The 23362-nt window shown below is 36.4% G+C and overlaps 1 protein-coding gene and 1 long non-coding RNA gene across 3 annotated transcripts in view; one reads left to right on the top strand and one right to left on the bottom strand.

Annotated features, from left to right (window-relative positions):
* LOC309661636 overlaps positions 1-10096 on the top strand; it is a 33480-nt gene extending 23384 nt beyond the window's left edge. The window contains exon 2 of the long non-coding RNA XR_014264124.1: positions 1809-10096. This is a non-coding gene — a long non-coding RNA (uncharacterized lncRNA). The remainder of the gene's footprint in view (positions 1-1808) is intronic.
* The window catches only part of SMARCA5 (SNF2 related chromatin remodeling ATPase 5), a 47697-nt gene continuing 34147 nt past the window's right edge, over positions 9813-23362 (bottom strand). For both annotated transcript variants that reach the window (XM_082463332.1, XM_082463331.1), the window contains 11 exons: positions 21801-21933; positions 18923-19071; positions 18601-18720; positions 17700-17810; positions 17264-17377; positions 16709-16831; positions 15823-15955; positions 15088-15206; positions 14455-14667; positions 11861-11968; positions 9813-11088 (listed from right to left, as the gene is read on the bottom strand). In XM_082463332.1, coding sequence (XP_082319458.1) covers positions 11023-11088; positions 11861-11968; positions 14455-14667; positions 15088-15206; positions 15823-15955; positions 16709-16831; positions 17264-17377; positions 17700-17810; positions 18601-18720; positions 18923-19071; positions 21801-21933 — 1389 coding nt within the window. In that variant the 3' untranslated portion in view covers positions 9813-11022. The remainder of the gene's footprint in view (positions 11089-11860; positions 11969-14454; positions 14668-15087; positions 15207-15822; positions 15956-16708; positions 16832-17263; positions 17378-17699; positions 17811-18600; positions 18721-18922; positions 19072-21800; positions 21934-23362) is intronic.

Genomic DNA, 23362 nt, shown 5'->3' with positions numbered 1-23362 from the left:
GCATTCTCATTGCATTCTACCCAATGGCACACAATTTCAATTTACCCCAATATTGGTGGTATTAACTTTGACCACTTGGTTAAAGTGGTACCTGCCAGGTTTCTTTACTATAAAGTTACTTTTCTTCCTTTGCAATTAAGAAGACTTTTATGGAGAGATACTTTAAGACAATGTAAATATTCTATTCTTCCATTTATTTATATATTTATCTATATCACTCAGGGTTTCCTATTTTATTCTCTTGATTATAATTTGTCATGACATTGGATGACCTTTTAAATAAGTAGCAAAGGAGCAATACGATCAGGTGAGCCAGCTTGCAAAACGATTAATAACCCAGAAAATAGCAGAACCTTCATGGCTGAGTAAAATTGAGTGGAATGTTGTAAGGTTAAACCAGAGATTTGGCAAAGGTGAATGAGTGAAACCTAGTCAAAATAAGTCATGATCATCACCTTAACAGTTCCAAATAGAAAAGGGAAACGCTTTCATTACAAATTGAAGTTGCCTTCAGAGAGCCGTCAGTCTATAGGTGGGATTTTTGTGGAAGTGCTTGGAAGGTGATGGAGAGCGTGTGGTGACAGATGACTGGCTATTGCGGCATTTGGTAGAACATGGAAATTTTCCCTTTCTGAAGATCAAGCCAAAAAAATATGAGTCTGAAAGTGCTGTGTACATAGGAGAGTGCTACAAACATTCTCTGAATTTTTTTTTTCTCTGAAGGAAAACTTCTGGCAGTGAATTCTGCAGTCTCACTCTTGGCTTTCCTTTCCCACTAGCTGGACTAGATTATGTTGGCATCAGCCAAAAACTGGTCTTCGCTCCAGGAGTGTGTGTTGAGATGTTCCGATTGACAATCCTTGATGACCTGGGACAGCCCATCTCAGAGGGTCCAGAGAGGTTTGAATTACTTCTCCAGATGCCTCTGGGCACAGCAATTGGAGAACCCAGTAAAACCACCGTTTTCATCAATGACACCATCACAGACTCTAAACAGAGTGCTTGTCGTTCTTTTGATTGAAAGACTTCAAGGGAGGGGAAACAGCCAAAACACATCTCCTAACAACAGTTTCCAGATCTTAGCAACTCCAGGATATCAGTGGAATTGAACTGACATTGGTGTTACATATATTCTGGTGATATGTGTAAATCTAGTTTATGTAACTGTATGAATATGTAGAAACAGAGAAAGGATCCAGCCGACAAAGGATTGTTAGACCGTGCTCTTTGTTTTTTTCTATTTTCTTTTACTTTGTTACCAAGGCCAGTGAGACCCACCGTCCTCAATTAAATCAACAGTTAAGAACAAAAGGGTCGACCTTTCTTTGCTGATTCATGCTGGGCAGGAAGCACTTTTCGACTGTAGAGATACCCTCATCCTCTGTCAGTTTTTCTGGTTATAGTACTGAGTGCCCTTACTGAGATTTGCAGATAAGCCTAAACCTCCTTTTTGCCAGTTGCTCAGTTTTCCTCCACAAGTCTTTATCAGGGCTACTTAGAAGGGAAATCCTTTCATCAACTCTCCCTTCTTTTGCAAACTCCTTTAAAAAGAAGATAATAAACAATAAAGTGTGAAAATGCAAGTATCGCAAGAGAGAACAAAGAAAATTTAAAGAGTCGTAAAATCTTCAGACTGCTCAATTAGTTCTTTACTCATTTTAAGCTGACAATATAAATCACCATTATTGTGCCTCAGCTAATATTACATAAATTAGAGTTTCCAAACTACTTTGAAAACCACATCTTTGCGCCCCATCATTATCTTTTAGGTATTTCTTGTAAAAACCTTTTTAAAATTTGTATTACAGACATGACTTAACCTATTCTCAAGCCAACATGGCACATGACAGAAGCTATTTCAAGAAGCCATCTCCTGGTACCAGCTCACAACAGTCAGAATGGCCATCATCAGAAAGTCTACAAATAACAAATGCTGGAGAGAGTGTGGAGAAAAGGGAGCCCTCCTACACTGTTGGTGGGAATGTAAATTGGTGCAGCCACTGTGGAGAACAGTATGGAGGTTCCTCAGAAAACTAAAAATAAAGTTGCCATATGATCCAGCAATCCCACTCCTGGGCATATATCCAGACAAAACTGTAATTCGAAAAGATACATGCACCCCTATGTTCATAGCAGCACTATTCACAATAGCCAAGACATGGAAACAATGTAAATGTCCATCAACAAATGAATGAATAAAGAAGACGTGGTACATATACACAATGGAATACTACTCAGCCATACAAAAGAATGAAATAATGCCATTTGCAGCAACATGAATGGACCTAAAGATTATCATACGAAGTGAAGTAAGTCAGAAAGAGAAAAACAAATACCATATGATATCACTTATATGTGGAATCTAAAATAGGACACAAATGAACTTATTTACAAAACAGAAACAGACTCACAGACATAGAGAACAGACCTGTGGCTACCAAGGGGGAGGGTGGGTGGGGGAGGGATGGATTGGGAGTTTGGGATTAGCAGATGCAAACTATTATATATAGGGTGGATAAACAACAAGGTCCTACTATATAACACAGGGAACTATATTCAATATGCTGTAATAAACCATAATGGAAAAGAATTTGAAAAAGAATATATATGTGTATATATATATGTATAAATGAATCGCTTTGCTGTACACCAGAAAGTAACACAACATTGTATGATTTGATAAAAAATAAATTTAAAAAACTACAAATGCAAAAAAAAAAAAAAAAAGAAGAAGAAGAAGCCATCTCCCAAAATATTGTGCAAGGATGAGAAGGCTCTTGACTACCATGGGGTCTGCATATATAGGTAGACAAGTCCTTCTCTTCCATCAGCTCAGGTTTTGCTTCATTGCTAGACAACATCAGCTTCCCCAACCAGAGAGGAGATTTCTCCAAACTACTTCACAACTCTTCACCTCACTTCTCCCTCTGTAAAATGAGAAGTTTGCACTCCATTTCTGTTAAGATCCCTTTCCGTTCTAATTCTTGTCTGAGTAAATATCTACCAACAGAAAGTCACCCTCCCTCATCTTCCAATTTTCCCAACCACCACAATCAAAAATCTTTTAAACTCAATTAAATTCAACAAACACTTATTGGGCTTCTCCAGCATTTCAGAGAGATATGGATCCTTCATAAATGTTTAAAAAAATAATAATAATGAGAAAACTACATCTTGGCCAGGATTACTCTCAGATACACCCAACAGGTCCTACTGATGCCCTGACTTAGTCCCCAAATGAAGCAACCAACCTGACCTTCCCACTGAGTACTTCTGTGTCCAGGAGAAATTCACATTATCAGACTTGTTAAAAAAAAAAAAGCCATGGAGGATTCTATTTCATACCTGAAATTAATCCTAGCCTTTCAGCGTTTTGCAGAAAATCACTCTCTTTCGCTCTCTTATTCTGTCTTTTGTTAAGGAATTACATTCAGATGAATGCAGTGCTTATGCATACATCTTTTTTTCTGGGTGACATTACCGATGGCGATTTCTATGAAGTTGATCTGTTCCATTCCCAGTTTCCTCCCAGTAAGACATGCCAGGGAAGCAAAACTAAGTTTTTTAGGCTTCTAGGATAAAACCTAGGGTATTCTAGATACAACCTATGGTGTATTCGGTAGCTGGGTAATGAAAGTGATCTAACGGCTTAAAAGAGTGAAAAATGCCTCATTTCCTACTAAGAATGGAACTACACACTATGGAAAATTGGGCTCATTTTCACTCTTCACATATTCTTCCCCAGTGATAACATTTTTATGGAGAAAAAGCATATACATTTTTCCTCATTTAATATTTTAGTTTTCTTAGGGATTTGGAAGGCATAATGGAGATATACCAGATGCCCATGACGTCCGTGTTACTGTGTAAACTATGAATGGAAAGATGTTGTACGTTTCATTCCAGTACCCAGTGCCAAATTTAAGGAGCCCACATACAGGGTGAATGAAATAGACAGGCAGCCAAGGGCATTCACTTCCCATAGTGGAGACACCAGCCACAGGTCCTTGCTGTGCTGCTACACCCACCAGGGCTCAGGTGATGACAGAGGATGACTCCACAATTAGTTTTCTGCCAGGTAAGCATTCTAAAATTTATTTGACACTAGTCACCCCAATATTGCTCCTCCTAACCTTTTTTATAATAATGAATAATAAGCAACCTAAATGTCCAATATTCAGGAAATAGTTCATTGAATCATGAGATAGTCACTTGTTAGCATAATGAATTCTAGATTATCAGTGATCACGTTGCTACTTCAAGCCTTAAATAATATGGAAAAAACTAAAAGGACATGCCTCGAAAAGATAAGAACTTTGTGTTAGGGTAATGAGATTATCAGTCATTTTCTCCAAACTTACTGTATAGTTCTATTGGTAAATACATCTCTTCAATGACAAGTTGTTGCTATTTATGAAATTAAGGAAATTAAACAGGTTGTAATGACTTCTCTCTACTGTATTATCACAACTTGGGACAGAGTCTTATGGGGTCCCTTTGGGAACATTAGCTCTGACTTTAGAAGAATGAGCCAGACACCAAGGTGGTATATGCAAGCCATCAAAACTAAGTACAATAGAAGTGAAAAGAAAAAGAAAAGGTAAGTGGAGTTCAGTAAATGGGCTTCACTGAATGTGTCTCTAAACATCGGGAGGTAAGACAAAGGAAACGAAACAAACTGAATTTGACAGGTGTAGCAGGCTGAGTAACGGCCCCCAAAGAATTCAGGTCCTAATCCATGGAACCCGTGAGCCCTAGCTCATATGGGAAAAGCATCTTTGCCGATAGGATTAAGTTAAGGATTCTGAGGTGGGACGATCATCCTGGGGAGCCCTAACTGTATTGACAAGTGTCCTTATAGGAAGGAATCGGTGGAGATGACACAGAAAAGAAGGCAATGTGACCATAAAAGCAGAGATTGGAGTGACAAGCCATGGACGGTTGGCAGAGGCAAGAACTGGATCCTCCTCTAGAGCCTCTGGAAGAAGTGCAGCCCCACCAGTGCCTTTAACGATAGCTTCCAAACTCCCACCCCCCCCCTTATAATTTCTCTTACTGTGTAAACTTCCTCAAAGCAGATTTCTTTTTTCAAAAGTGGCAACTGGAAGAGAGTGGTACATACATAACGATTTATACTGTCGAATCAAGAAAGAGCGCCAACAGAGGGAATTCCCTGGCGGTCCAGTGCTTAGGACTTGGCGCTCTCACTGCTGTGGCCTGGGTTCAATCTCTGGTCAGGGGACTAAGATCCCGCAAGCTTGCAGCCAAAAAAAAAGAGAAGAAGAAAAAGTGCCAACAGAGCGTTTGGAAAGAGGAGTCCGGAATATTATCAGTCCGCGCTCTCCTTTGCTGGGGGCAAAGCCTTCAAATGCAGAAAAGCCAATCCTGAGTTCCCGACTCTATCTCCAGATATACCTGCTGATAAAAACAAGGGCACGCATACTCAGCATATCGCCCCGAACCTTTTTAAAAAGCCAGCTTCCTCCAGACTTGTTCCCAGGTGGCGCAGCTCACGGGACTAGAAACGATAGGTATGGGTCCTCCAAGCGGCACCATGTCCAACCGGGGGAAGCAGCTCCTGTTCCTGAGCTGCCTCATGTTCCTGACTTCCCTTCTACTCAGACGCGAGGCTGATGCCGCAGATGAGAAAAATGACCCATCTGTAGGCTACTTTAACAGTACCCAGACAGTAGTAACTCCAAGCGGTAGTTATGGCGACTCCTCAGAAGTCTACCGTGCCGCAAGCTGACCTTGACCATCATCCCTAGCAGCAGATATCGTCGTCTGTGCGTCAACAGGGGGGACAAAAGTTTCTGACTTCAAACCAGATCAACCATGTCTCGAAAGTGACAACATACAGCAGGACAAATGTGCTGAGAATAACTTTTGATGTTAAAAATGGTCCTTCCTGTGAAAGAGAGGACACAATCACCCAAAACCCTTCTGTCACCACGTCTGGTTCTTTAACCACTGTTCATACATCATCCCTATAAGGAGAGGTGGCTTATAGCTTTACCCGTGAACGCCTCACCTTCGCTATAAAAATGAGATGACTCAGGCATGATTCGTTTAATGACCCACGCACTCAGCCTGCTTCCTTTTATAGTCTCATAATTGGATTTATAAATTTATAAATGTGAGTCGAAAAAAGCAAGTCACAATCCAAAGTTATGTAACATCTGTTCCCTTTAAAGGAAAGGGAAACCAACCACTATAGTGAGAGGTACTAATCCAGTGCATCTCAAACTTCAGTATGAATCACCTGGAGAGCCTCGGACATAAATGCAAGCCACCCGGCCCCAGCCCTGATTCTCATTCAGCAGAACGGAGTGTGATCTGATCCGAGCAATTGTAATTTTAACAAGCTCCCAGGCGCTGCCACTGCTGCTGGTCCTGGGACCACACGTTGCTCCAACGTAATTGAGATGTGGTGACTTAAATGCTAGTACATTACAGCCCACCAGAGGAACCCCTGCTAAAACCATCTGCAGATCCAAAATTCAACATAAAAGCATTTTCTCTGAAAGCGTATTGAATGATCTTCCTGACCTAAGCTAAAAGATCTGTTACCCTGATGACATCATGTTAATATATCTGTTAAACAACTATTAAGGTTTCATTTTATTTTACTTTGACAGTTTAAAGCAGTGCTTTTCAAAATTTCCCGTGCATATGAATCACCTTTGAGGGTCTTATTAAAATGCAGATTTTGATTCAGCAGGTCCGGCATGATGCCTTAGATTCTACATTTCTTACAAGCTCCCAGGTGAAGGTTTTAGTTTATCACTGCAAGTCCAAAGATTACTATGATATCTCCATTTTCAAAATACATCAGATTCAGGGTGATACTTCTTTCCAAGTGCAACTTGCAGTACTGAGTGATGCCTGAGATATAAGCAGAAAAGAAAAGTGGTTTGAGAAAGAGGTGTACATGGTGAGGACGTTAGAACACTACCCCGACTGCTTCTGCTGTCAAGTTCACCAGTGTTCAGTGAGTGACTGCCTAAACACAGGCAGTAATTCTAAAACTTGGTGCACAAATCCGAGCGTGAGGGCTGTGCAGGAGTATTCTGGGTCCAGATACAATGAGATAGGTTACACTATTATTTTTACAAAGAGATGCCCCTGCCTTTAAAATAGTCATAGGAATCAGGACAACTGTGTTTTATGCCTGGAACAAGTGCATTATTGTGCACTTGAGTCAACCTGTTCATACTTTTTCAACTTGAGCCTGCCTGCCCACTGAATTAATTCCCCCTGAGACACACTGACGGGAAGGGTCTGGTGCTAAGGGCTGGTGGCCTCTAAGAAATGGGATTTATAAATGTTCCTTAAAATGTTACTATACCTGAACTTATCTACCACACTGACATATGATCTTTAAAAAATAGCAATATTTTTAAAATACACAAACATGAAATAAAATATTACAAAGCATAATCCTATTTGAGAAAAATTACTTGAAACCACCAACAAATTGGCAGGTTAATTGGTTAAAGTGTTAAATGTTAACATATTGACCCTTTTTACTATCTTATCGTGTACCTGTTACACTTAACTGGACAGTACCCTTTTTTTTTTGAATTTTATTTTTTTATACAGCAGGTCCTTATTAGTTAACTATTTTATACATTAGTGTATATGTGTCAATCCCAATCTCCCAATTCATACCACCACCACCCCCCAACCCCGCTTTCCCCCCTTGGCGTCCATACGTTTGTTCTCTACATTTGTGTCGCTATTGCTGCCCTGCAAACCGGTTCATCTGTATCATTTTTCTAGATTCCACATATATGCGTTAATATACGATGTTTTTCTCTTTCTGACTTACTTCACTCTGTATGACAGTCTCTAGATGCATCCACGTCTCTACAAGTGACCCAGTTTCGTTCCTTTTTATGGCTAATACTCCATTGTATATATGTACCACATCTTCTTTATCCATTCGCCTGTCGATGGGCATTTAGGTTGCTTCCATGTCCTGGCTATTGTAAATAGTGCTGCAATGAATATCGGGGTGCATGTCTTTTTGAATTACGGTTTTCTCAGGGTATATGCCCAGTACTGGGATTGCTGGGTCATATGGTAATTGTACCTTTAGTTTTTTAAGGAACCTCCATACTGTACTCTATAGTGGCTGTATCAATTTACATTTCCACCAACAGTGCAAGAGGGTTCCCTTTTCTCCACACCCACTCCAGCATTTGTTTGTAGATTTTCTGAGATGGCCATTCTGACTGGTGAGGTGATATCTCATTGCAGTTTTGATTTGCATTTCTCTAATAATTAGTGATGTTGAGCAGCTTTTCATGTGCCTCTTGGCCAACTGTATGTCTTCTTTGGAGAAATGTGTATTTAGGTCTTCTGCCCATTTTTTGATTGGGTTGTTTTTTTAATATTGTAGACAGTATCCTTTAAAGACCAACATTTAGAGATCCATAAATGCCACGACCCTCAATTAGGGCTACTCAGTTCAGATTTCGTAAGGAAATGAATAAAACTTTAACACATTAAAATGAGCATATGTAAGCACTGCTATAAAATTAAAGCACACACCTTAAGTCTACTGTATGAATTTGAAATACCCTAGATTTTTTAAAAAATATTTGCTATTGGAAAATTTTCCATTATCTTTTTTCTCCAAAGTTACATTAATATTTAAAATATTGAAGTTAAAATGATTACATTTTATTAGTTTTACATGTATATTTTCCCAATAGAATATAATCTTCCCAACAGAATAATATAGAGAGCCTTACTCAATTAACTATTAAATGAAATATTCTGGGTAACAATTGACTGTGACCCTGGTCACCTGTGTAAACACCCAGCCTCTTCTAGGCTGGCTTTAGGGACCATTCCTTCCACCTATTTAAGCCTTCCTATTCCTCAACTGGAAATTGAGGCAATCAATTGGAAATTGGGTTCCAATTTTGAGTCCACTCCAACCACCAACTTCTCTTTTAAAACAGTTGGGTTGAGATTAGTTATCATTTTTCCTTCCCTTAACTAGCAGTATAAATAAAAACTTGGCTTTACTTTATTCTGGATAGACATACAAGAGTGATACCCTAATTGACCTGGGAAACACAAACGCCTCACACATTGGCTAAACCGCAATGCTACACTTAATATTGTTTCTTTCATGCTTTTTTCAAGTGTTCCCCTGTACACATGTTCCCATGTCCCTGAGCTCTGGAGGGCTGGCACTAGGTTCCTTTTGTATTTCCACTCTCAACCTCCTCCCACCTCCTCCACTCCCTCCTCCTCCACCACACACACACACACACACACACACACACAATTAGGCTGTGCTTTCTTCCTCTTGAAATCACCACTTCCTTTGTGACCTCTGTACAGTTTTCTTTGGCCTTATATTTTCCCAATTATTTCCTCCAAAATAAAGCCACCACTCTTAAGAATGATAGCTCTTTTCATGGAAGAAGTAACCATTCCTCACATTTTGCATATATTAGATCCATAATTGTCATTTTAAGAATCCAAGGTTATAAAGAAGTCAATTTGGGGGGAACACAAAACAAACCAAATTACTCCACAAATTGCCATAAACACTGCATTTTGCTTGACACTGATGGCGGCAATCCCACTTTTTAAAAGCAAGCAGTAGTAGTAATACTATAGAAATCACCCTTATAAATAAAAATCCCAATTATGTGTGGGCAAATGAAAGCAACTGATAGAAATCTGAGACGAAAAAATCCAATCAAGGAAAAAAGATAACGTCCTAAGGAAAAAAGCAAATAAAAATCAAATGAGAAAAGAAAATTACAGCAATGGAAAGAAAAGACCACTTAAGGATTATAAAAGTTATATTTATTCACGATGCTACATTTATTGCATTCCCTTAGAAAAATGGAGACTATTTATGTACCCAATTTGCACATATAAAACTTTATACAAATTATGTGTAGCACATAAAGGCCTCTGGTACAGCTAAAATCCTGACACTACAATTTGGGTAATCCTGCTTCAGGGTCTCCAGTTTATCAAGTCTGTCCATAGAAAATAAAAACTGGAATTACAGTCAGTCTTGCTGCTCACACTTAGAAATTATTTTAAATATAATAAAATAAAATGTTCAATTACTCTAAAACCCAAAAAAGTAAACTGGAAGGGGATACATTTTGTTACCAATTTCATTTTAACAGTATGACAAATTAACACATTATTTTGGCTGGGTCTTTTTAAAAAAAAAAATCACCTTAGTTTTGACATTATCTTTCTAAGCGGTGGCTGCTTCAGAAGGTAATATGTCAAAAATATTTAGCAAACAATTAAAAAAAGTAATAATAATATTCCTTTTACAAAATGGTACAACAACACCTTGAGGAACCAGAAAATACTAAATGTCTTTGGCTATATAACTAAAAGGCCATTCTTCCAAACAGAATAGGGCATATTCACCTCAGAACCAACTACAGAAACAGAAAGCATAACAGAAATATGCACAGAATTTAATGAGAATTTGTCTTGCCTTTTTTTCCCATTCTACCCATATAATAAGCAAGGAGAATGCAATTTACATAATCTTCCCAGATGAGACTCAATAGCACTACAAAGATACCCAAACTTCTGCAAAGGCAAAGTGAATTAAAACAATTACACAACTAAGTGAAGACTGAAGGGACAAATGTTATTTGCAATTTTCTGTTTTTTAACTTGTTTGCTTCTTTTTAAGCCTTACAAGTGTAGAAATTATAGCTGATAAACAAAAGTCACAAGCCTCACAAATGGAACTATAATATAAAAATAAATCAAATGAAACATTTATTAATAAATGAAGCCTATTTTATTACTTCAAGTGTTAATGATAAAAAAATTTCAGCACAGCTGTTGCATTTAAAAAAGTGAAACTACATACTATGTTTCTAGCTTGGTAAACAGATGAACCTGATGTCTTTGAATGACATAACAATTGAGCATTGTACAGTACATCTTATGAAGACCCGTAAATTAAAGAACTACTGGTTTAAAGTTAGTGATTATGAAACAAATATGTATTCATAGTTTCAGTTTCTTTTTTCTTCCTCGGCCATCAGGTGCTCCATCCATTTTACGTTTCTGGGTCTACAAACAAACAGAAGGATTATTCTTCATCACAAGAGTAATATTAACATAAAATATATTGGAAGACACGATAGCAATTTATTATAACTGCTACTTAGTAACAGGTATTAATTTCCTTAACCAGAATAACCTTAATTCTCCAAATAATCTTATCTACATATTTTACTAACATAAATACCTTAATGCTAATAATGAAGTAAATGAGTAATTCACAATTAGCAATAGTAAATCAATACACCAAACAAATGTATAACATGCCTTCTTATCAAAAGAAAGCAGTAATGAGAAATACTTTTTGAGTATACCAGACTTTCCTGATACGTTCACTTACACATGACTATATAAATTATTATTAGATAACAGAATGACTTTTTTTCTTATAATTTTTGCCTTCACATTGCTATCATTGGTACAATAAATCAAAGTTTAGAAGTGAACAGTAAAGGTTGTAAAGGCCACTGCTTTCCTAACATTTCTTTAGATATTCTAAAATTATAACGTGTATGTGTACTCTCAACATCAAGTGTAGGCTCTTGCCATTCACAAGACAGACCTTCCCATATTCTCACAAATCCCCATACTGTGAACTACCACCATAACATGATTTTCCCCACACAATGCATTAATTTATACTTTTAAAGCAATCCAAGGCCATACTACTTACCAAAAAAAAAAAAAAAGACTAACACATCAGTGATAGCCAAGTAATGTTCAAATTCTTGAAAAAAGTTAAGTTCCCCAAGAAAATATTTACATTTTCATGGGTACTTACTGAAGGTTTTGGTCCTCTTTTCTTTTTCTCTGCCTTCTCCTTTTCTTCTAGTTCCATGTTTTCTCTTTCAATCAAGGTAATTAAAGTGTTACACCTCCGCTGGAGCTCCTGAGTTACAAACATAAATTTACATGGTAAACCTGTATTCTCCATCTGTAAGTTTTCATGATTACAATTTCAAAACCAAAGGTATGTTTTAACAGTGTAATATCACTTATATACCCCCAATAGAAAAAATTTTAAAAAGCAAAAGGAACTGATAATTTTCATACACAATCCATGCTAGGAGGATAAAAAAAGATATCTGTAAATTTTTCACTTCATTATTTAAGGTCATACTGTTGTGTATTTTTCATAAATTCTTCCTTCACTTTGGAACTGAAGCAGTGAAAATGAACATCTCTTAATATATGCAATTCTGCTACTTAGTGTCTATGCCTGAAAACTTTCATCTACATCCAAAACTTAAAATTAACAGAGCACATATCTGAGGGTCAAAATCAACTAAAACTTAATAAGAGGTATATATAATCTTTCCCTTAAACGCATTACCACTAGAATTGTGGTAGTCAATGTACCACCTACCGTCTTTCCCAGTTTTGGAAAAATAAGTCATAGAAATCTACGATGAGCTTTACCTCATCTCTCCCTAGCAATCTACACAGGCTCCAGAAAGGATTTTAAATTACAGTGTAGAAATAGTAAATACCCCTTAAGAAAACAGGAGTCCATTTGTATCATTGCTGGCTACTGAGTAAAACTGTTTTTTTCCTTTCCTTGTCGTAAGTGACATTCTATACAAATGGTCACAATAACATCATTTAAAAATATTATTGTATAGGACACAACCATATAAGGTTTGGAAATATTTGCAACAGTATATATAGAGAGAAGGTAGTACGCTGCATCAAAATTATTTCCTTTAACAGGTACACTGAGATACACATGCCAGAATGTGTTACAGATGTACTATGGTATGAATCTTCTTGGCTCTTAGAGAAGGATTATGCCTCAACTGTTTATCACAAGGGGCCATACGCATATTATCATTTTGTATGTGTGCCTTAACATGAAACACATTAGGAAATAACACGCAGTTTTAGACCATGGTATTGTACCAGTAAATCAATGTGACACTGCATCTTGTTTCACTCACCACAAAATCACTTATTAATTATATAAATTGTTCCTACTTAAGACATAATATAGAGCTTATAGCAACTGAATGTGTCTCCTCTAACCATATATTTATAATGCATCTATAGTGCAACGTTTCCCAAACTAGGGTTTCATAAAACAGTAGCCTCCGTTGATGTATACTGAAAAAAACCCCTTCAGTGGTCACATTTAAAGACTAAACACTATCCCCCATCTTGAAGAGTAACAATGTATTTTAAATATACTGAGGTAAATCCTACTATAAAGTTGTTTAAACTTTGCTATCCTAGTACATCTCAAAATTAAGACTACAGAATTTTTTTGGCATTATCATCATCCTGAAGAACACAAGATGAAGCTAAAAACTCAAAGGTGGTAAAATACAGTAAGTCAGATAGAGAAAAAGACATATCATATGATAAATGCGAAATCTAAAAAAACATGATACAAATGGACTTATTTACAAAACAGAAACAGACTCAAAGGCTTAGAGAACGAACTTATGGTTACTGGGGGAAGCGGGTATGTTAGGGAGTATTTGAGGGAAGTATATTAGGGAGTTTGGGATTGACATGTACACACTGCTATATGTAAAATGGATAACCTACAAGGACCTACTGTATAGCACAGGGAACTCTGCTCAATATTATGTAACAACCTAAATGGGAAAAGAATTTGAAAAAGAACAGATACAAGTATATGTATAACTGAATCACTTTGCTATACACCTGAAACTAACACAACATTGTTAATCAACTATACAATATCAAATAAAAAGTTAAAAAAAACACATAAGAGAAGAGCAATTCATCAAAGCTAAACTTTTCTGAATTCTAATTTTAGGTCATTACAAATGGAACTTGCTGATCAGAAACAGGTTGATATTGGGAATAAAAACAAAACCTAGGATTAAATCAGTATAGTGTTTTACTACATTAAGCTCTTTTTAAATAACTCAAACTCAGCATTCTGATGGGCAGATGCGTGAGTACAAGTCCTTTCTTTATAGAAAGTGTTCATTTATAAAACCAAAAGTCAAATTTTAAATTGTGATCATCACATTCAGAAGTTAAAATTGATGGTGACATTTCCTCCTATTTAGAACCTGATTTAAATTCACATAAAATAATTAGTCCTATCATATATAGTGATGTTAAAAGATATGCTACTAAACAATGGAAAAAATAAACTTTGTAAGGTACTTATGACATTAGGTTTTTAACTGTGGATGTGAACTGTTTCTTAAGGAACTGATTTAAACTGTGATACAAACAATATTGTAACAAAAATTTACTTCAAAGATACAGCTGAACCACAGTTTTCTCTTAACAGAATTTAAAAAGTTACCTTAAAGAATATTAAATAACCTACTTCCTTTGAACTGTCAGAGGAAGTTTAATTCTACTACACTACAGAAAAAGGCCCCCAGTACTCACCATTGCAGTTCTGGACTTTAGAAACCAGTCAAATCTGAACTGAGGAGAGTTGCGAATACACTGTCGCAATTCATCATAAACATTTTCTTTGTCAAATCCAAGCTTGTGAAGCATACAGATCAGAAAACGATCCTCTTCTTCAGTGTAGTTTTTTCCTTTGTTAGTACCATAAGATATTCTCAGCTGATGAAAAGGTGCTTTGTACCGTCCAATCTATGAAAATCAGATTTTATATTATATAAAATACAAATCCTATATAATCTATGTTTCAAACTCGGCTTTAGTAAAGTTAGCTATAAATGTTGTATTTCACATCAACTTTCTATCCAAAGTCAGTTACATTGTAATCTTTGTTCTGAAACAACTTCAGTCTTTACTTTTTGAAAAAGAAATAGACTCAGACTTTCTGGGACACCACACAGCAAAGAGCCAATCATAGTGACTTTGACCCAGATATATCCACTGAAATACTGAGGTATATTCTGTTCAGAACACCTATAATGTTTGAACGCTGTCCTTTGAAAAAAAAATTTTTATTTTATATCATCATTTCTTTTCCTTTTCAAAAGTTACTTTAAACTCTCATATTACTGATAGGAGTTATTTTACTACATTTATTAATATTCAAAGTACCTTCGTGTCAAGTGCTTTTTTGATACTAATTCTTCTTTGAATTCTTGCCTCTCCCCTTTCAATCTGAGCCATAATCTTCTCTATGTCCTGCAGCTCGTTGCATCTTTCCCAGAACACAGCTGTAGGAGTAAGAGTTGGGCAGATGGGATAGGTGGGGGAAGGGCAGAAAGATAAATAACTTCTTGTTGTCAGTGCTCTATTTTACTTGCTGAGTATTAAGAAATGTTTCCACTTCCCCCCCAGCCAACACTAGTAAGTCACATAATTATCCCTCAGTTTCCTTAACTATGAAGAAACCAGGAAGATAGGCTGGATGATTACGGGACGTATCCCCCAATTCTTCGCTGTCTACTCTGACGCTCTGGGCGGGCCACCAGAGCTACACCCACCCGACAATCCGACTGGCTCCAGGAGACACAGAAACACGTAACACTTGAAAGCTTATGAAAGGCAATGAAATAAAAATGAAGGCACAATTATTCAGTGACCTATTCTTGTTTCCTTGGCTACAGCTAGTGAATGGGGGTAAAAAAAAAAAAAATTAACGACGCCATTTTAAAGAAGGGGAGATTTTCCAATTCAATTTTTAAAAAACACAAAACAAAACAAGGCACTAAGTTGTGGTGAAATTAAGCTTATCAAAACAGTATTCAGAGTAAGAAAATCTGAACTTTCCAACAGCTCTCCAGAAGCCTGAGAACATTCTTATACCTATTAAAATAATAGGAGAATTACCTGAGTATTCAATGACTTCTTCTGGAGTTTTTCCTTCTACTTCTCTTGCTATATTTTCAATATCATCACGACCCCACTTCTCATTGGCTTTGATAAACTGGTTAAAATCTCTCTTATTCCAATTGGTAAATCCCTTCAAAGCGATGGAAACAAAACATATAATCACAGCACACTGAACTTGGGAGAAAAGCTATTAAACTTTACCAATGCTGCTGAGTATTACAGAAAATTTTCAGTTGCTCCAAGTTTTCTTTTTAAGTTAAGTGCTTTTAAAGTGGTAGATTTTCATGTACATAGATGAGCACTTTTAGCAACACATCATATATTGCTTAGATAGCCAAGCAATTGAAGCTGAGCGGGAGAATAAAGAACGCTGCACAAAAAGGTGACATTTTCGCTGAGCTTTCAAAGAGTAGAAGTTTGCCAGGAGGAATGAACATAGACTAAAGGGCAAAGATATAAACCAAGTGGGAAAACAGAAGGAAAATAAAGCTTTAAAGGTAGGTTAAGGCCAGATTCTGAAAGGCCTTGATTGAAACTTAAAGGATGTTAAAAAAGTACAGAGCAGAGATTTGTCATTGAGAATAATAACTTAGTAGCAACGTAGAAGATTCACAGGAAAGGGAAGATGGGAGTGCTGGAAGAACGGTGATCAAAAGGATACCCATTCTACCAAGGCTGGTGCAAATCCATAATCTTCTCTACCACCTCAATGACTAATGACAATCAAAATGTAGCAAACACCATATGGCCCATGCTTTATGATCTCCAATTATTCCATTTTTGAAAGCAAAAAAATGTACTTCCTTTATATATTCTAACACAGCCTAAGACAGCACCTTACAAAATAATGGTTACTAAATTCTGTGTTGATTGAAGGCTATACCTGTGTTAGAAGTTTCTCTTTTTCCTCTAACTCTTCATCATTAAGGGGTTCAGCTTCATCAATTTTAAGCTGTTCTTCTTTTTGTGCCTGTGCTGCATTTGGTAGGTCAGGATTTCGAGGCACCTAAAAATATTTATTTTTTTTTTCTATTTCATCAGTCAATATATTTTAGGAAGTATGCAATGAACTAAACTCTTAACCAAGTACATGACATTTCACAAATTATAATCCAGCCATGAAAGAAAACATATTGATATTCTGCATTTATTAAGTTAAAAACAAACCAGATTAGGGACTTCCCCGGTGGTCCAGTGGGTAGGACTCCACGCTCCCAACGCAGGGGGCCCGGGTTCGATCCCTGGTCAGGGAACTAGATCCCGCATGCATGCCGCAACTAAGAAGTACACATGCTGCAACTAAAGATCCCACAAGCCACAATGAGGATCCCGCATGCTGCAACTAAGACCCGGCACAACCAAATAAATAAATAAATAAATATTTAAAAAACAAAACAAAAAACCAGGTTAGTTATGAACAAAGTGTTACTTCTGCTACCTTGTACCCAATCGTTTTTCTGTAATATAGAATTTCTTTTTCCAATAATTCAAATAGACGTGGAGGAAAGAACTGGAAATCCTGAACATTAGGTTGTTTTGGAGGTCGAGGAGCCTAAAAAAAAAAAGTATTCTTCATAAGAAAGCAACTATTTTGCTTTAAATCCATCTATAACCTGTTTTCATTCTATAAAATCATGACAGCCAATTCTCCAAGCAACTGAATGCATCTTCCACTAAAACCGAACAAACATTAATCAAATTTTAAATGCTTATATTCAAAATTAATCTTTAGAAAACTTTTAACAAAAGCTGAAGGAGGTATACTGTAAGAAACCATAAAATCTAATTCTCAATCTGATTTTATCGCAAGAGTATAAAAAGAAAAATGATTTACAGTTCCAATATTCTTAGACATTTGTGCTCTGTCAACTCACTTTGGGTGCTTTAGGTTCACTGACACGAAGAGCTTCCCTGAAATAGGCATCAACAGCATAGTTGGCTTTTCTTTCTCGTTTAGGTGGTTCAATCCACTCTGTGAATGCAATCTAGCACATGGGAAACAATTCAAATCACCAACTTTATTATATAGTCGCAAATCCTACATAAATGCAACTCCGACTATGTACGTCACTAAGACTGTTATTTATAAATGCAAAGATATTCATGAAATTCTAGACTATAAGCTCTATGAGGCTAGGGACTATGCAATTAACACACAGGACGGTGTCTAGTGAAGAGCATAGGCATTCAGTAAGTATTTCCTGACCAAACGAATACTAGGTGAAAAACAATGCTACAGAAGGTTTAGAACCCCAATTAGGAGAGAAATGTAGATATATATTTAGCCTAGACAAAATTCAGAGGATGTACATGCCTAAACATTAAAAGAGAAAGCATTAGGTAGAATTTTTTTTTTCTTCTACCCTGTAGGTATTTTCTAATTTCACTATATAACAACAAGTATTACTTATGAAATTAGAAGTTATTCCCTTTAATTACCAGCCAATTCTGCTGTTAAAAAAAAAAAAATAGCCTAATAAGGTTGTGACGATCTTTTTTGGCAACAGTTTTAATTTTCAAATATCCCCAATTACTATAATCACCCCACACAACATAGTGCACTGTTAACAGTATACATAAACTTTTTAAACATTTTACTTTACCAACTGAAAATGTGGCATTAAATTTAACACAAAACTGAAAATAATTTAGTTGTGAGTAAACAGAAATGACTGCTGTTTGAGACAAGGCATTACACCTAACACTTAAATTCCAAGTTTCAGTTTCAAGTAAAATATTAAGTCTTCAAGTAACCAAAATCTCTTTCTAAATTACCTTTTGTTTTTCTCTATAATCTTCTCCTTCAAAGTTATAAACACTCGACTCTGTATCCATTGTAAAGTTTCTAAGTGAGCTTTCACCCATCTTGGAGAGCTTTTCATTCATCTCTGCAGTCTAGGAAACAAAAGAAACATCCTATTAGATTGAGAATTTAAAAAGCATGAGGACTATAGCCAAAATATATTAGGCTTTACACTACATAAAAACTTCTTTCTGTGGGAAGTCAGATTACCGATAACTCACATAACTATTTCCTCAAACAGTTCTGGTTTAAAATATTTTACACATTAAACATAGCATTTCATCTGCATCTCACCTTCTTTGCACCTCTTTCCAAAATACCATCAATATCCTCATCAGTAATCTCGCTTTCCTTTGAAGCAAATACATGTGTTGCCCCGTGCCTTATCATTTGAAGCATTTCATCTTTCCCAATTTTGTTCAGATTCTGATCCACAAGTCTTCCTGAAAAAAAGGTTTTGTTGTGTAATGTTAATCAAACAAACTTTAGTTTACTGGATATTTGGAATTTTAAATGTTAGATGTAATAACACATAATTCTGCCTCAAACGTCAATCATTTCTGCTTATTCTCATCTGATAATTTTCATTTTTACATAAAATACCAAATTCTAATCTGTAAACTCTGAAATATTTCTAAAGTTTACATATTACATAATGAAGCCTACCGAATGCCACTTCAATAAAATATATTCTTGTACAGTGAGAATGACAGTAATTTGGGATATCTGAAAATCAAAATTATTACCATAACTTTTTTTAAGTATCAAAAGGTGAGAGCATTATAAACACAAGAAGTTTCTGATAAGCAGAAACTGATTAGTATTACTACTAATGCTCCCAAATCAGCTTGTTCTACTTACAAAAGTGAAGTACAAAAGCCTTCTATTGCCAAACTTCAAGAGCCATTCACATATACTTCTTCTACTTTAATTTTTCTATTTCAACCAACTCGTAACGAGTAGGTAGAGATACAAGTTGTTTTCTGGGACCTTACATACTTGTATCATGGTTTTGGATCCCTAATAGAATGCACCATCAAATATCTGTGACTTTCAAAGTTAGAATATATCCACAGAACATGTTTCTTGAAAGCTATCTCACTGCTATCAAAATGCTCTTAAGCTTACAGAAATTACTTCCCTGTGGACTGGGAGGGAACTTTTCAGACATAAAGTACTTCTGTATATTCTCATATTTTTAGTTATACCCCTTAGCCCACAAAACAGTTAAGACAGAGGCATGCACCCAAGGCTTGTTTGACTAATATGTCTATAAATGGGATTAACAAAGCTACTAGTACAAAATTTTGCTCCAGAAGTTGCCCTAGTAAATATAAAAAAATACCCAAAAAACACTAAGTCAAAAGATTCAAGCAGCTTTTCTAAGCTGACTGTAAAAGAATTTGTATTTTTTTAATCTTCAAAAAAAAGAAAAGGGTTTCAGAGATGAAAATAATTGAGAACAAGAATCACAAGGCAGATGTATTTCTAAAAGCATGGGTGAATGTGAGGGGGAAAAAAAACTAGCCATTACATCCCTCATGAGAAACCTCTGTTTGGCAGGCCCCAGAAGTCCCCAGAGACTTTCCTAATGAAACACTGCACTGTAATAGTTTACGTAGCTCTTGGTGCCCTGGATGAGTCACCTCCTAGCTGTGTAAACAGTAAATAAGTGACTTGCTTCTACCTCTGATGCCAACCTCCAGCTGGCATGAAGACTAAAGAAGATAATATTCAGTATTTAAATATTTAGCACATGGCTTGGTACAAAGTAAGCTCACTACGTTAAGCAATTATTAACAAAAACAACTAATAATAAAGCAATCGTGTATTGTCTTTATGTATACAGACACGTGGCTAACTCTATGGTTGGTATTATGGGATAACAAAGAAATGTAACATTCCCTTCCTTACAAGGAAATTAGAGACTGGTTGACAAAACCAAGACACACGAATGGAATAATCAGTGGATAATACAACAGTATACCTCTTAGCTTTAGAGACAGATAAAATGCATTTGGTCATGACTCAATTTGGGAAGGAAGGAAACCAACGTGGGCTCAAGGTTACTGAGGGTTTGTTTTGGTTTTTACATTTTACACATCCCATCACTAACTCTTATTTTAAGCTTCATGAAAATATAAATGTCTTCCTTGAAAGCTGATCTGGCATGAGAACTTGAAGTTCCCCTCAATTAATCCAAAATAAAATCCCACTTTCACCATCTAGTCCTATTTACATAAATGTTTATTCTGTGTCTCGCTCTCACTAAATTATCAAGTCCTTGAAAGTAAGAACACTGGATGGTTTCAGTCACCACTGTATTCTCAGCACTAAGAACAGTGCCTGACATCTGCGGGTGCTCAAGAAATCCTTGTGGGGCTTCCCTGGTGGCGCAGTGGTTGAGAATCTGCCTGCTAATGCAGGGGACACGGGTTCGAGCCCTGGTCTGGGAAGATCCCACATGCCACGGAGCAACTAGGCCCATGAGCCACAACTACTGAGCCTGCGTGTCTGGAGCCTGTGCCCCGCGACGGGAGGGGCCGCGATAGCGAGAGTCCCGCGCACCGCGATGAAGAGTGGCCCCCACTTGCCGCAACTAGAGAAAGCCCTCACATGAAAGCTAAGAGACCCAACACAGTCATAAATAAATAAATAAAATAAATAGATAAAGTATTAAAAAAAAACAAAACTAATCTTAAAAAAAAAAAAAAAAAAAAGAAAAAGAAATCCTTGTGGACTAGAAAAAAGAATTCTGAGTTTTATTGTTATCTCTTCAGTTTCCCCAGAGTAGTCAATTGAGTGTTAGTACATGTAAATCACTCATCATACCTCTATTTAATATGTACCACACTGAATGCTGGGTATTTTTATATACATTATCCCCTTTAGTCCTTAAAAATCTCTGTATCCCTATTTAACGGATAAAGAAGAGGCTCAGATACTGTAAAAGAATTGCTAACCAGCCGACTCAATATTCAAATTTCAACCTTCCTGAGCCCAAACCCATCCTCTTAACAAAACTGAAGCTTACTTTAGTCTGGAATATAAATAATGTTGCCTGGTAGCTTGATTTAATATATGTTTAACAACAAGAATATCCTAAAAAAAAAATCCAGGAAAAATGTGTTATAAATTCAACCTGGTAAATTTTTTAAGTCCTAAGGCTCACCTTGTTGGATAACTATTGAATCCAGTCTGAGTTTCATCTCAGCACGTTCCACTATTCTTTCTTCTACAGTGTTATCCGTTATGAAGCGGAACACTCTGACTGTCTTGGTTTGTCCAATTCTATGGGCTCGATCCTAGAAAAATAACCAGGTTACTTTGAATCCAGCTGAAAATCCACATAAATAACATTTGAGTGTATATACTGAGGAACAAAATGAAAATATTCTCAAGTACAAAATGGTTTTAAAAATACGAAACAAAACAACTATAACGGATTCATATTCCATTAACATTTCTTAAATTCTCAGTTTCAATCAAATTAACTGGTTATCTCACAAGAAAATCTTTTAGGAAGTATAGAACACATCAGAGTTGCTGAATCTGTGAGAAACTACTGTATTAATTTTTCTAGGTTATACGGAAATAAAATATACATCATGTCTCCAGACAAGACAGACACAACTATAATCTTTAAGTCTGATGATAAAAGTTTTTAAAAAATCTTTTTCTCTTAGGTTTAAATTCAAATGCTTTTCTACGTAAATCAAATCTAAATTTTCATTGCAATTAGGGAAAAAAGTGACATGAATAAACGAACTCCACAAACAATATAAAAATCCTAGTCTTTAAATAGCGCCCAATTAACTACATGTAAATAATCAAATTAATTTGAATTCTATTTTCTGTTTAACTTCTGGTAAGTTCACAAAACACATCTTACAAAGTTCCCCTACTTCTAATTGATCAATTTTCCCAGCCACCCTTACAAAGAGTCACAGGATGAAAGTGGCCAACACCAAAGATGTAAATACTGCAGGTCAAATTATTAGCAATATCAAACTTTAGAACTTGTAAGTTTTCGTATTAATCTATAGACCATAAATTTTCTCAACATAAGAGTGATCCTCTCAAGAGACTGTCATACAGAGTGAAGTAAGTCAGAAAGAGAAAAACAAATATCGTACATTAACGCATGTATGTGGAACCTAGAAAAATGGTACAGATGAACCGGTTTGCAGGGTAGAGGTTGAGACACAGATGTAGAGAACAAACGTATGGACACCAAGAGGGGAAAACCGTGGTGGGGTGGGGGTGGTGGTGTGATGAATTGGGCGATTAGGATTGACATGTATACACTGATGTGTATAAAATTGATGACTAATAAGAACCTGCAGTATAAAAAAACAAACAAAACTAACACTAAACTTTTTTGGGGTTATTTGTATGGAAATATGTTAATATAAATGTTTCAGACATTACATGAAATTCCTAAAAATCTTGTATGTTCTGGTATAATGTTATAAGTCACAATTCTAGTTATTATTTTAAAATGTATATCTCAGAAATAACTAAAAAAAAAAAAAAAGAATGATCCTCTTGGGACTTCCCTGGTGGCACAGTGGTTAAGAATCCACCTGCCAATGTAGGGGACACAGGTTCGAGCCCTGGTCCAGGAAGATCCCACGTGCCGCGGAGCAACTAAGCCCGTGTGCCACAACTACTGTGCCTGCACTCTAGAGCCTGCTCGCCACAACTACTGAGCCCACACACCTCAACTACTGA

Source organism: Balaenoptera physalus, assembly GCF_965194825.1.
Source record: "Balaenoptera physalus genome assembly, chromosome: 5".
NCBI classification, from domain to species: Eukaryota; Metazoa; Chordata; class Mammalia; order Artiodactyla; family Balaenopteridae; genus Balaenoptera; species Balaenoptera physalus.
The sequence above is the reverse complement of the archived record's forward strand: the minus strand, read 5'-3'. Positions and strand labels throughout refer to the sequence as shown.